This window comes from Babylonia areolata, chromosome 12 (assembly GCF_041734735.1).
Source record: "Babylonia areolata isolate BAREFJ2019XMU chromosome 12, ASM4173473v1, whole genome shotgun sequence".
Lineage (NCBI taxonomy): Eukaryota > Metazoa > Mollusca > Gastropoda > Neogastropoda > Buccinidae > Babylonia > Babylonia areolata.
Genome location: NC_134887.1, coordinates 36566179 through 36581117, shown reverse-complemented (window position 1 = coordinate 36581117; position 14939 = coordinate 36566179). Strand labels below are relative to the sequence as shown.

The 14939-nt window shown below is 43.9% G+C and overlaps 1 protein-coding gene across 1 annotated transcript in view; it reads right to left on the bottom strand.

The window, feature by feature from the left end:
• Nucleotides 1-2528: 2528 nt before the first annotated feature.
• The window catches only part of LOC143288183 (sulfotransferase 1A1-like), a 19610-nt gene continuing 7199 nt past the window's right edge, over nt 2529-14939 (bottom strand). Inside the window, exons 2-6 of the mRNA XM_076596497.1 lie at nt 14347-14548; nt 12274-12591; nt 7379-7482; nt 4468-4633; nt 2529-2686 (exon numbers count right to left, since the gene is read on the bottom strand). Of these exons, the coding sequence (XP_076452612.1) occupies nt 2577-2686; nt 4468-4633; nt 7379-7482; nt 12274-12591; nt 14347-14548 (900 nt within the window). The 3' untranslated portion in view covers nt 2529-2576. The remainder of the gene's footprint in view (nt 2687-4467; nt 4634-7378; nt 7483-12273; nt 12592-14346; nt 14549-14939) is intronic.

The following is a 14939-nucleotide window of genomic DNA, read 5'->3' as shown; positions in this document are numbered from 1 at the left end:
CTGTTAACATCGTCTCTTTCGCCGTTGGTATGGAAATAGTTAAAGTTAGAGAAATAAACACCTCAATTCATCTTACTAAAAGACCCTGCTGTGGTATGAGGAGAGAGTGGATTGTGCACCTATCCTCTGCCTGTTATCCTACCCCTTCCTTCTTTCGTCTCCTACTCTACCCCCACCTTTTACACACACAAAAAATTAATTAATTAATTATTTAATAATAAAAAAATTATAGTGGTAATGATAATATCAACAACAATAACCACAACACTACAACAACAACAACTTCTACTACTACTACTACTACTACTACTACTACTACTACTACTACTAAGAAGAAGAACAACAACAACAACAATAATAGCATGGATAACAAACAAACAAAAAAAGAAGTCGAAGGAGGATAATGATAACAATAACAATTACAAGAAGAATGACAACGATAAGAATGATAACAATAACAATAACAAGAAGAAGAGAAGAAGAAGGATAATAATGACAATAACAATAGGAATAAGAAGAAGAACGATAACAACAACAACAACAACAAGGATAATTATAGCAATAACAAAAGGCAGAAGAAGAAGAAGAAGTAGGATGATAACAATAACAAGAAGGAGAAGAAGAAGAAGAAGAAGAAGAAGAAGAAGAAGAAGAAAGATGATAATAGCAATAACAAAAAGAAGAAGAACGGCAATAATAATGATAACAAGAAGAAGAACAAAAATGCGATGCGGAACAATTATAAATCATTAACAAAGGACAACAGCAAAGCACCGTAGTATACTGCACACCAACCACAACGTTCCATGTTTCTAGGAGTCAAAATCTGTTATCTATGCTGGCTGTTTATTTTTGCCACTGTGATTTGCAAGCAACAGCTGTTCACATTTCCTGCTACCTGTGCGATGGCAATCATAAAGTTCTTCGCGTTTGCATGGCAGTTAATTTTCAATTGCTGTGACTCACTCTACTCGTGAAATTGGTTTTGATTTTTATTAAGCAGCTGTTTCGACAGTGTTCAGTTTTGGGATGCGGTGTTGAAAAGTGTGAATGTGTGTGTGTGTGTGTGTGTGTGTGTGTGTGTGTGTGACAAATTTTAATAGAAACAGGGTATGTCTGTGTTTGGGATGCTCAATTCTTCTTAGAAAGGGAATCTTTCTGCAAGAATGTCAATATTGCTTTTAGAGATAGTTTTCAAAATCTATGGAGACATGCTCTAGAGGCGAGTAGTAAATGTTTGTTTTATCGAAATTTCAATATATAAGTCAAATGCCTGATAATTACGTTATCAGCTTCTTCAGATTTTGAAGTAGTAATCAAAAGCTGGAAATAGAAACAGGGAGACACAAAGGCATACCACGAGAGTTACGGCTTTGTGAGGTTTGTAACATGTCTGTGATTTGGAATGAGTTTCATTTTACAATGGAATGTCCCAATTACGATCAGTTACGAAATAGATATGTTCCTAAAAGATATTTGTCTCCAAAATCGGTTTTTAAATTTTGTAATATGCTCAAAGGAGGCAAAAAATTTATTTTAGCTGTGAGTAAGATGATTAGATTTGCAAATGTTGCCTAGCTACAATTTTGGAGTTAAAAGACATCTGTGTTTTCTAAATTTTTATGTGACATTGTTGTGTATTTGGAAATGTTTGTTCTGGGCATGAAAAGATTATTTTGCAGTAATCCTCCATACTCCAATAGGAGTGAAAGGATAATCAAAACTTGAAACTTGAAACTTGTGTGTGTGTGTATGTGTGTGTGTATGTATGTGTGTGTGTGTATGTGTGTGCGCGCGCGTGTGTGTGTGTGTGTGTGTGTGTGTGTGTGTGTGTGTGTGTGTGTGTGTGTGTGTGTGTGTGTGTGTGACGTAAAGTCAAGTCAAGTCAAGTCAAAATGATCTTTATTGAAGGTAAAAGAATAAGCTTATACAGCTTGTTTACATCCTGCCCTTAGGAGAAAAAAAAACAACCAAAAAACACGTACTGCAAGAATACGTTGTTTCCAAGAGAGATTTTAAAAGAAAGGGGAATAGATTGAGAAGGCAGAGAAGGGAGACAATTGCGAAGGAAGAAGAAGAAAGAAAAGGTCAGAAACAAATACACTGACAGAAAATGGGTAACTTTTTTAAAATGAACTATGATCTTAGTAGTTGCACACTTTGTGTGTGTGAGTGTGAGAGAGAGAGAGAGAGAGGAAGTGAGAGTGAGTGTGTGTGCGTGTATGCGTGCGGTGTGTGCGCGTGGTGAGAGAGAGAGAGAGAGAGAGAGAGAGTGGTGTGGAAAGATGTGCAATGTGGCATGGCTGACTGAAATGAAAGGGCATGAGAATTTCAATAATCCGGCTGCACATTTGTATATTAATAGCTATTTCCATTTGGTGCCATCCAAGTTATCTTTCCTATTTTTTCATTCATTTCATTTATTTGTCGTTGTTTTCTTTTTATGCTGGACACTGACGAGCTGTTGCCAAAAAAAAAAATAAATAATAAATAAATAAATAAATAATAATTTTTTTTTTTTTAATCTCTGTACTAAAGCACAGAACTCCCAGAAGTCGAGGGTGTCATTCATCATGCTACAGTTCAAAGCGGAAGTTGTAGTCACATGACTCCAGCTGCTTAATGGCGGCGTCGAAACGTTCACTCTGTGCTACTGTCATGTGATTCTTCCAGTCCCCGACTTGTCCTGGAAATAACGCGCGCGCACACACACACACACACACACGCACACGCACACACACGCACGCACGAACGCAATACATGCACGCACGCACACTTGAGTTAGATGTGAGTGTACGCGTTCCTGCCACAGCACGCACATGCAAGTAAACGCACATACTTAAATACGTTTCCACATACATACAGACTCACAGACAATAACGCTTACTTTGTTGTGGAATTTCACGGGGAATAAAAACAGCAACAACAACAACAGCAACGACCAGGAAGTCCCACACAAGTATACAAGAAAGAACATACGTTTAACTGAGAAATAGAAATTCATGTGCCAAAATCCATCAGTTAGAAAATTAGCTAGACTACTGAGGCTTCATGATGATTCACACACACACACATACACACACGCGCACACACACACACACACACACACACACACACACACACACACACAAAATAATAGTTAATCGCTGAAGGAAGCACCAAGCACATTAACCCTTCATAACTACCTGTCCAGAAATGTAACTAGCCATCCAGAAGCATCTGTAGCGAATATCCCATTTATTACTTTACTGGAATGTTAGATCTTAGATGAACAGATTATAAATAAATAAACGAACGAATATAAACGAACATCTTCTTCTTCTTCTTCTTCTTCTTCTTCTTCTTCTTCTTCTTCTTCTTCTTCTTCTTCTTCTTCTTTTCAGTCTAATATCATCATCTTAGATGAACAGACTATGAATAAATAAACGAACGAACATAAACGAACTTCTTCTTCTTCTTCTTCTTCTTCTTCTTCTTCTTCTTCTTTCTCTCATTCTGCAACTACTACTTCTTCTTCTTCTTCTTCTTCTTCTTCTTCTTCTTCTTCTTCTTCTTCTTCTTCTTCTTCTTCTCTCATTCTGCAACTACTCCTTCTTCTTCTTCTTCTTCTTCTTCTTCTTCTTCTTCTTCTTCTTCTTCTTCTTCTTCTTCTTCTTCTCCCTTAACTCGGTGAAGAGTCATTGCCCCAATTGCCGCACTGAAGAACTGTTCACCAGATTCCTTCAGCTCTGACGGTTGTGTGCCATAGCCTGGGTCTCTGGGTCAGAACGGTTTTCCTGTCTATTCCCTAAATAAGACAGTTTTCACAAGAACCTCAACTCTTCAGAACACCAGAATACGCGCCGGCGTCGTGTGTTTTGAGTTATGCATGTATACTCCGTGCGAATGACTGATTTGAAAGCGCTTTGATTTGTCTCTGCACAACATTCAGCGCTATACACAAACTAATTATTATCATTATTGGCTATAATTATTGGCTCTTCTATGGCGAGCTGCAACAAGGGAAGAGATCACACGGAGGTCAGAAGAAACGCTTCAGAGATACTCTGAAAGTCTCTCTGAAAGCGTTTGATATCAACCCTGACTCCTGGGAGGAATCTGCAGTGGACCGTGACAAATGGCGTGCTGCTGTGCACAAAGGCGCCAAGTTGTGCGAGGCCAACAGGACTGATGCAGCTGTTCAGAAGAGGCAGGCCAGAAAGTCACGGGCAAACAAGCTCCCTGACAATGGTATGCCTGTCTTTGTCTGCCCCAACTGTCAGCGAACATTTCGTGCGCAGATTGGACTATTCAGCCATCTGCGCATTCACAGATAGATTCATGAGCATGCAACCTCCCCCCCACCCTACCACCACCCTCCCCCCATCCCCCAGCTGGATGACAACGATGGTCATCATCGATCTCGATGGACACACCACCATTATCATTATTATCAGGACAGGAAGTTAGTACAAAGCAACACCCCACCTTTGCGATAGAAGTTGATCAGTGGAATATGAGAGGCTTTCTGCTTGAGCTTGTCGGCTTCCCTCATCTTGGTGAGGGTGGTAGCCTCAGCGATGTCTTGGCACAGCTGATCAGAGGCCTCCACTCCAAGAAACTGGGCCAGTTTCCGTATGACCTTCCCCGGATGCTGCGATGAGGAATGGCGTCACAGATGGGTTCCGTGGTGTGGGGTTGGGTGGGGTGTTGAGTGGTGTGGTGTGGTGTGGTGAGGTGTGGTGGTGTGGCGTGGTGTGGTGGTGTGTGGTGTGGTGTGGTGTAGTGGTTTGGTGTTGTTCGGTGGTGTGGTGTGGCGTGGAGTAGTGGTGTGGTGTGGTGGTGTGGCGTGGTGTGGTGTGGTGTGGTGTGGTGGTGTGGCGTGGTGTAGTGGTGTGGTGTGGTGTGGTGTGGTGGTGTGGCGTGGTGTGGTGTGGTGTGGTGTGGTGTGGTGTGGCGTGGAGTAGTGGTGTGGTGTGGTGTGGTGTGGTGGTGTGGCGTGGTGTAGTGGTGTGGTGTGGTGTGGTGTGGTGTGGTGGTGTGGCGTGGTGTAGTGGTGTGGTGTGGTGTGGTGTGGTGGTGTGGCGTGGTGTGGTGTGGTGTGGTGGTGTGGCGTGGTGTAGTGGTGTGGTGTGGTGTGGTGTTGCGGTGTAGGGTGTGGTGTGGTGGTGTGGCGTGGTTTGGTGTTGTTCGGTGGTGTGGTGGGGCGTGGAGTCGTGGTGTGGCGTGGTGTGGTGTGGTGTGGTGGTGTGGCGTGGTGTTGCGGCGTGGTGTGGTGTTGTTCGGTGGTGTGGTGTGGTGTGGCGTGGAGTAGTGTGGTGTGGTGTGGTGTGGTGTGGTGTGGTGTGGTGTGGTGTGGCGTGGAGTAGTCGTGTGGTGTGGTGGTGTGGCGTGGTGTAGTGGTGTGGTGTGGTGTGTGTGGTGTGGTGTGGTGTTGCGTGGTGTGGTGTGGTGGTGTGGCGTGGTGTGGTGTGGTGGTGTGGCGTGGTGTGGTGTGGTGTGGTGTGGTGTAGTGGTGTGGTGTAGTGGTGTGGTGTGGTGTAGTGTGATGTGTTTGGTGTGGTGTGGTGTGGTGTGGTGTGGTTTGATGTGGTGTGGTGTGGTGTGGTGCGGTGTGGCGTGGTGTGGTGTGGTGTGGTGCGATGTGGTGTGGTGTGGTGTGGTGTGGTGTGGTGTGGTGTGGTGTTGTGTGGTGCGATGTGGTGTGGTGCGATGTGGTGTGGTGTGGTGTGGTGCGATGCGGTGTGGTGCGGTGTGGTGCGGTGTGGTGTGGTGTGGTGTGGTGTGGCGTGGTGTAGTGGTGTCGTGTGGTGTAGTGGTGTGGTGTGGCGTGGTGTTGTGGTGTAGTGTGGTGTGATGTGGCGTGGTGTAGTGATGTGGCGTGGTGTAGCGTGGTGTAGTGATGTGGTGTGGCGTGGTGTAGCGTGGTGTAGTGATGTGGCGTGGTGTAGTGGTGTGGTGTGTTGTGGTGTAGTGCGGTTTGGTGTGGTGCGGTGCGGTACGGTGTGCTGTAGTATGCTGTTGTGTGTTGTGACGTGTTGTGTTGTGTTGTGCTGTGCCATACTGTCCGTGTCGCTGTGTTGTGACGTGTTGTGTTGTGTTGTGCTGTGCCATACTGTCCGTGTCGCTGTGTTGTGACGTGTTGTGTTGTGTTGTGCTGTGCCATACTGTCCGTGTCGCTGTGTTGTGACGTGTTGTGTTGTGTTGTGTTGTGCCATACTGTCCGTGTCGCTGTGTTGTGACGTGTTGTGTTGTGTTGTGTTGTGCCATACTGTCCGTGTCGCTGTGTTGTGACGTGTTGTGTTGTGTTGTGTTGTGCCATACTGTCCGTGTCGCTGTGTTGTGACGTGTTGTGTTGTGTTGTGCTGTGCCATACTGTCCGTGTCGCTGTGTTGTGACGTGTTGTGTTGTGCTGTGCTGTGCTGTGCCATACTGTCCGTGTCGCTGTGTTGTGGCGTGTCTGTGAGCTATAGCCAGCTGTGCTGTGCTGTGCTGTGCTGTGCTGTGCTGTGTTGAAGAGAGAAGAAAAGAGACTGGGTCAGAGTCAGAGAGACAGAGAGAGAGAGACAAAGAGAGAGACAAAGATAGAGACAAAGAGAGACAGATAGAGAGACAAAGAGAGAGACAGAGACAAGGAGAGAGACAAAGACAAAGAGAGACAAAGATAGAGACAAAGAGAGAGACAAAGAGAGAGAGACAAAGAGAGAGACAAAGAAAGACAAAGAGAGAGACAAAGAAAGACAGAGAGAGAGAGACAAAGAGAGAGACAAAGAGAAAGAAATGACAGACAAAGGGAGTTTTACCAGAGAGAGACACAGAGAGAGAGACAAAGAGAGACAAAGAGAGAGACAAAGAGAGACAGAGAGAGAGACAAAGAGAGAGACAAAGAGAGAGGCAGAGACAAAGAGAGAGACAAAGAGAGAGACAGAGACAAAGAGAGACAAAGAGAGAGAGAGAGACAAAGAGAGGGACAAAGAGAGACAAAGAGAGAGACAAAGAGAGACAAAGAGAGGGACAAAGAGAGAGACAAAGAGAGAGAAATGACAGACAAAGGGAGTTTTACCAGAGAGAGACACAGAGAGAGACAAAGAGAGAGACAAAGAGAGGGACAAAGAGAGGGACAAAGAGGAACAAAGAGAGAGAGACAAAGAGAGAGACAAAGAGAGAAAAATGACAGACAAAGGGAGTTTTACCAGAGAGAGACAGAGAGAGACACACACAGAGAGAGAGACAAAGAGAGAGACAAAGAGAGAGACAAAGAGAGAGACAAAGAGAGACAAAGAGAGGGACAAAGAGAGAGACAAAGAGAGAGAAATGACAGACAAAGGGAGTTTTACCAGAGAGAAAGACAGAGAGGGAGACAAAGAGAGAGACAGAGAGAGGGCAGAGTTTTACCAACCTCTTTGGAATCCTCAAAAGACACGACGAAGAACGGTATATCAGGGTTGTCTTTCCTGAACTGATATTCTTCCTTCATGTAGTTAAAGAAGTTCCCCATTGGCGCTGCACACACACACAGAGAGACAGACAGACAGACAGTGGAGTGATGGCCTAGAGGTAACGCGTCCGCCTAGGAAGCGAGAGAATCTGAGCGCGCTGGTTCGAATCACGGTTCAGCCGCCGATATTTTCTCCCCCTCCACTAGACCTTGAGTGGTGGTCTGGACGCTAGTCATTCGGATGAGACGATAAACCGAGGTCCCGTGTGCTAGCATGCACTTAGCGCACGTAAAAGAACCCACGGCAACAAAAGGGTTGTTCCTGGCAAAATTCTGTAGAAAAATCCACATCGATTGGAAAAACAAATAAAACTGCATGCAGGAAAAAATACAAAAAAAAGGGTGGCGCTGTAGCATAGCGACGCGCTCTCCCTGGGGAGAGTAGCCCGAATTTCACACAGAGAAATCTGATATGATAAAAAGAAATACAATACAATACAATACAATACAAACAGACAAAGACAGAGACAGAGAGAGAGAATGACAAGGTTTTTAATGTCCATTCAGCGTTTATAACGCAAAGGTTGCGAGAAAGAACAGGAAATACTTGTGAACACATCTCGACTAATTTGCATGGCCACTGCAAACACAAACACTGGCACGCACGCATGATAACAATCAAAATATGGATTCGGTCACGCACGCTCACATTCGCACAAGGTCGCGAACACTAATGAAGCCACGATCGTCCCTACCCTACCTACCTCTCCCACCCTCCCGCTATATTTATATCAATCAATCAATCAAAAGACAACGAGCGAAGTTAATCTAACAAGTTCAGGAATGCTGTAATCAGAAAATGCAGTTATTCCGAATGTATTGTTCACCATTCCGATGTGCACTTCACCACAAAAAACACACACAAAAACCGCGACATAATTATATGTAAAAGCAGTTTCAACGGTTAAAATACAACTGGTCTCTAATTATCGTCGACTGCATACTGTACTCCTTAGAAATGTATTCATCATTATTATTTCGCGTCACTGTGCCATTGTTTTGTTGTTGTTGTTGTTGTTGTTGATTATGATGATGATGTTGTTGTTTCAATTCGCTATTGCTGCGTCCAGATTTAAGTAATTGCCATGGTAAATCTGGTCTGACATTTGGAATGATAACTCCTTTTTTTTTCCTCCTGATAACGTGTAGCGTGCACTTCGGCAATCACCATTGCTATTAAAACATGGACAGTATTTATGTTCACTCATACATACGAGTCTTGTCGGTGACTGTTCATCCATACTCATACGTGTGTAAATGTGAAAGATCAGGTGTGAAGGATTCTTTTGGGGGCAGGGGTGGGGGGGTGGGGGGGGGGGGTCAAAAGAGACTTATATAGTACATGCTGATAAAAGGTTTCTCTTCAAATAAAGCAATGAAATACAGGGACACTGAAATCTGAAAATCTCTCTCTCTCTCTCTCTCTCTCTCTCTCTCTCTCTCTCTCTCTCTCTCTCTTCAATTGTATAGTATAAACTGAAACACAAGTACAACCTCCCCTCATGAAACCCCCCAATCAGGTCAAGACATTCTGAAGAGGAAACAGCTCATACATAAACCTGTCATTTTGTGAATGATTGTGCTTCATCATGCTATTCTTCTTCTGATATTTTCAGAGCTGTAAAAAATATTGGCGGGGAAGAAAGAAAAAAAAAAAGCCCAGCTTCGTTAGGCAAGGTATGTCATCCGAATGAATGGCTCTATACACCACAAACAGGTCTTCCATGATGGACGACTCAGTCTTCGTGAAAGAAAGCGATGAAGACCCCCCCCCCCCTCCCCCGCCCCCTCCTAGAACGCTTTAAAGATTGCGTAAATGTCAACATTGCGCATGCTGGAATCCCTCTCACCCCCCTCCCCCCACCCCACCCACCCCTCCACCCTACCAACCCACACCCACCCCAACCCCCAAAGCAATTAGAGGAGCGTGCACAGGACAGGACAGGACCGGCCGGCGTGATCTGACAGTATCAGTATCAGTATCAGCATCAGTATCAGTATCAGTATCAGTATCAGCATCAGTATCAGCATCAGTACCAGTATCAGTATCAGCATCAGCATCAGCATCAGTATCAGTATCAGCATCAGTATCAGTATCAGCATCAGCATCAGTATCAGCATCAGTGTCAGTATCAGTATCAGCATCAGCATCAGTATCAGCATCAGCATCAGCATCAGTATCAGTATCAGCATCAGTATCAGTATCAGCATCAGCGTCAGTATCAGTATCAGCATCAGCATCAGTATTAGCATCAGCATCAGTATCAGTATCAGCATCAGTGTCAGTATCAGCATCAGCATCAGTATCAGTATCAGCATCAGCATCAGCATCAGTATCAGTATCAGCATCAGTATCAGTATCAGCATCAGTATCAGTATCAGTATCAGCATCAGTGTCAGTATCAGTATCAGCATCAGTATCAGCATCAGCATCAGTATCAGTATCAGTATCAGCATCAGTATCAGTATCAGTATCAGTGTCAGTATCAGTATCAGCATCAGTATCAGTATCAGCATCAGTATCAGTATCAGTATCAGTATCAGCATCAGCATCAGTATCAGCATCAGTGTCAGTATCAGTATCAGCATCAGCATCAGTATCAGCATCAGCATCAGCATCAGTATCAGTATCAGCATCAGTATCAGTATCAGCATCAGTGTCAGTATCAGCATCAGCATCAGCATCAGTATCAGCATCAGCATCAGTATCAGTATCAGCATCAGTGTCAGTATCAGTATCAGTATCAGTATCAGTATCAGCATCAGCATCAGCATCAGTATCAGTATCAGCATCAGTATCAGTATCAGCATCAGTATCAGTATCAGTATCAGCATCAGTGTCAGTATCAGTATCAGCATCAGTATCAGTATCAGCATCAGTATCAGTATCAGCATCAGTGTCAGTATCAGTATTAGCATCAGTGTCAGTATCAGTATCAGCATCAGTATCAGCATCAGCATCAGTATCAGTATCAGTATCAGCATCAGTATCAGTATCAGCATCAGCATCAGTATCAGCATCAGCATCAGTATCAGTATCAGTATCAGCATCAGTATCAGTATCAGTATCAGTGTCAGTATCAGTATCAGCATCAGTATCAGTATCAGCATCAGTATCAGTATCAGTATCAGCATCAGCATCAGTATCAGCATCAGCATCAGTATCAGTATCAGCATCAGTATCAGTATCAGTATCAGCATCAGTATCAGTATCAGTATCAGCATCAGTATCAGTATCAGTATCAGCATCAGTATCAGTATCAGCATCAGTATCAGCATCAGTATCAGTAGCTCAAGGAGAAGTCACTGCGTTCGGTCAAATCCATATACGCTACACCACATCTGCCAAGCCAATTGCCTGACCAGCAGCGTAACCCAACGCGCTTAGTCAGGCCTTGAGAAAAAATAAAATAAAATAAACTAAAATAAAATAAAACAAGAGGCAAAGCCTTCAAGACTCACTTGTGCTTCACGCTTTATCCTGTAAAGGAGTCATTAGGAGGTATAAAAAAAAGAGATTTTAAAAATGGTTGAAAAGTGCTCTGTATTAAATATGATGGATAAGCTTGGGAGAAGAAAAAAGAAAAGAAAAAAAATGTAATGTTTAAGATGAGAAAGATCAGTTTAAAGCAAATTAAGTCCCCTAGCATTCATTACAGAGTAATTTCCCTTTTTTACTATCTGCACCAAAAACATTGGCAAAATAAATAAAAACTTCCATGCTTAGCAAAAGAAGTTCCTGTTTGAACAAAAAAATGATAATGATGGCTGCTCTTGTTGTTGTGTCAGAATATCAGATCAAAGTGCCAAGTTTAGAGAATAAAAAAAATATAAATATAACAGTAAATGCAGTTTGCATATAATTAGGCTTCATTTTTTTATTTTTTTGTGCCCATCCCAGAGGTGCAATATTGTTTTAAACAAGATGACTGGAAAGAACTGAATTTTTTTCTATTTTTATGCCTAATTAGGTGTCAGCTGACAAAGTATTTGCAGAGAAAATGTCAATGTTAAAGTTTAGCACGGACACACACACACACACACACACACACAACCGAACACCGGGTTAAAACATAGACTCACTTTGTTTACACAAGTGAGTCAATAAAATAAATAAAATAAAATAAAAAATAAAAATAAATGACAATAAAATAAAATAATATAAATAAAGTAAAAATAAAAAAAAAATATAATTAAATTAAATCAGTTTTGTTAATTAATATGATAAAAATAATAATAATATTTTTCTTTAAATAAATAGAGAAATAAATAAATAAATAAATAAAACAAAATTAAATAAAATAATAGATAAAATACATTAAAAAAAAATACTAATACTACTAATAATAATATTTAAAAGATCTGCCAAAGCAAGCACACGACAGCTTTGAGAAGAACCACCACAGCAGCAGCAGCAGTCTGCGCAGAGACTCGCCAGAAAAGGAAGGCGGTACCACCAGCACCAGCACCAGTACCACCACTACCACCACCACCACCAGCAATGCCCAAAGAGCCTGGGCAGTCTCCCTACCCTCAGTGTGGACGCCCTCACGGATCCAAACCGGAGACCCCCCCAGCCATGCATGCCGCGCCAGTCCACACCAAACGAGACTGAGACGCGCCCAGTCGCCGACATCGTCGGACACGACGGACTGACCACCATGGACACTGTCCAGGGCTTTCCAAAAGGTCCATGTTTCTCATTCATCAACACACACACACACACACACACACACACACACACACACACACACACACACACACACACACACACACACTGACAAGAGAGTCCTCACCAGTTTCAGAAAAGAACTCCTCCTCGAAAAGGTCCCACGTCATGCCCTCTCCCCCTGGCATCTGCTTCATGTGGAAGTACTTGGAGACAAAAAGGTCCTTGACATTGCGATACACTTGGATGACCTTGACTTTCTTCTCCTTGATCTGGCGGGGCAGAAGTCGCAGAGGGAGGTGAGAGTTAAGGACCCTGGGTGAGGGCTGGGCCTGGATGTGTTCTATCGCTGTGGCCTCCATCATGGCCATTTCCTTCACTCGCTTTTCGTGCTCCGCTTTGCCTGCCAGCAGCATGGAGGTGATCTCCCACAGCCAGTGAGTGCCTGGAAAATACACAGAAAGAAAGAACGAAAGTTAATCATAGAGCTACTTTTGATTCTTCTTCTTCTTCTTCTTCTTCTTCTTCTTCTTCTTCTTCTTCTTCTTCTTCTTCTTCTTCTTCTTCTTCTCCTCCTCCTCCTCCTCCTCCTCCTTCTTCTTCTTCTTCTTCTTCTTCTTCTTCTTCTTCTTCTTCTTCTTCTCCTTCTTCTTCTTCTTCCTCTTCTTCTTCTTCTTCTTCTTCTTCTTCTTCTTCTTCTTCTTCTTCTTCTTCTTCTTCTTCTGTCCACTGCCGCCATTTCATCTTGGGCCGTGCTCTCTTCGGCCTGTGGACGTCCGGATCAGTGTTCGGCGTTCCATTCTCGTGGCGGAAAGCCGCCGTAATTGTCCCAGCCAGTGGAGACGCTGTTTGCAAGTGATGATTTAACTTCTTCATTTGAGATGAAAATCACGCCATTGGATGCTATGGATCTTGTGTAGGCATTTGTTGTCAAAGACATCTAATATTTCTTTTCCTGTGTGGGCTTTAGTTGTCAGGATTTGCTACTGTAGAGGAGTGTGGATAGAACACTTGAATCATATAATCTCATCTTGAGCTTAAAGGAATTTTTCTTGGTGTTCCATGTTTTGTTAAGTTATTTTAGAGCTGCTGCTTCCTTTCAACTCTCAGACATATCAGTTCATGGTCTTAGTGGCCGGCTCTGCTGATGGAACTACTGAGGTTAGTGAAGTTTTCTGCTTCCTAAACGTTTTATTGTGGTCAGTGAAGACATTCAGTCGCTGGTGCTAGATGTTTACAGCTCAAAAGGATCTTTGTCTTTGAAGATCTTGGATGTTGTTTGCCAGAGCAGATATGTCGTGAGCAAAGTGTAGTTCTAGAAGTTCTTTTCCTCAGTCTACTGGATCCCTTTTCCTGGAGTTGCTTTCTTCAACGCCCGGTCGATGCCAAGTGCAAAGAGGAGCGGGGAGAGGATGCAGCCCTGTCTGACACCAGTGAGGACTTGAAAACAGTCGCTGTAGACATCTTCTATCACGACACGGCTCTTGGAGTTGTTGCAGATCTGCTAGTATCTCTGGGATGCCGTGGTTTTCAAGATCTTCCAGAGTGATGGTCTGCGGACACTATCAAAGGCGTTGCTGAAGTCTATTAATCTGACAGCCAGGGGTACCAGTTTTTCTTCACACCTCTCTACGGTCCGTATCAGTGTGAAGATCTGTTCTGCGCATGAACGTTTGGGACGGACGCCTGCCTGCTCCTGTCGCAAATCACTCACTTCCACCACGTCACGCATTCGGTGAAGAATGGCCTGGCAATTCACAACAATATCAACAAGGGAACAAGCCTCACAACACAACGCGTAGTAACACAAAAGGCTGGAGGGGGAACAACTCAGAGAAAGCATTACATACACGGCTGAGTGGATATAGCATCAGAAAAGCCTTCCCCATTGGAGTCAACAGAGCACCATGTACACAGCTGAGGGGGAAATGACAACAATAAAGCATTCCCCATTGGAGTCAAAAGAGCATCATGTACACAGCTGAGGGGAAATGACAACAATAAAGCATTCCCCATTGAAGTCAAAAAGAGCATCATGTACACAGCTGAGGGGAAATGACAACAGTAAAGCATTCCCCACTGGAGTCTAAAGAAACTCTCCCCCCCCCCACACGCCCCCCCCCCCACGACCCCCCCCCCACCCCCCCCACCCCCCACCCTCCCCACCCCCACCCCATCTCCTCCGTCCATGTAAACCCACCTGCCTTGGGGTACGCCAAGATCATGACGTCATCCTCTCGCATCTCCAAGTCTTGGAGACACTGCACGTGTTCTGCTAAAGGGCGGTTGCTTTCGAAACTCTTTGGAAGTCTGATGTTGTCCACCAACACCATTGTCCCAGCGCTTGTGACAATCTCAGTATTTTCCATCTTCCCGTTGTCTTTCGCTGGCTCCGGTTTTGACTGAAAAAAAAGGGGCAAGGATTTTAAAACCAGCAAACAAACAAACAAACAAACAAGCAAACCAAAAACACACAAGCAAAAATCGAAGAGAAAAAAAAAGTCGCCACCAGTGCCAGAATCCAAGCTGTCGAGATGAGATGCTTTCGTAGACTACTTGGCATCTCCTACAGAGACCACATCACTAACACGGAAGTGAAGAACAGAATCAAGCAAAGTATTGGACCCTACGAAGACCTTCTGTCCATAGTGAAAAAACGCAAACTTAGGTGGTATCTCCCGATCATCTGGTCTTGCCAAAACGTTCCTGCAAGGCACCGTACAAGGAGGCAGAAGGAGAGGACGGCAGAAGAAGAGATGGGAAGACAACATCCGGGGGTGGACAGGCTTGACG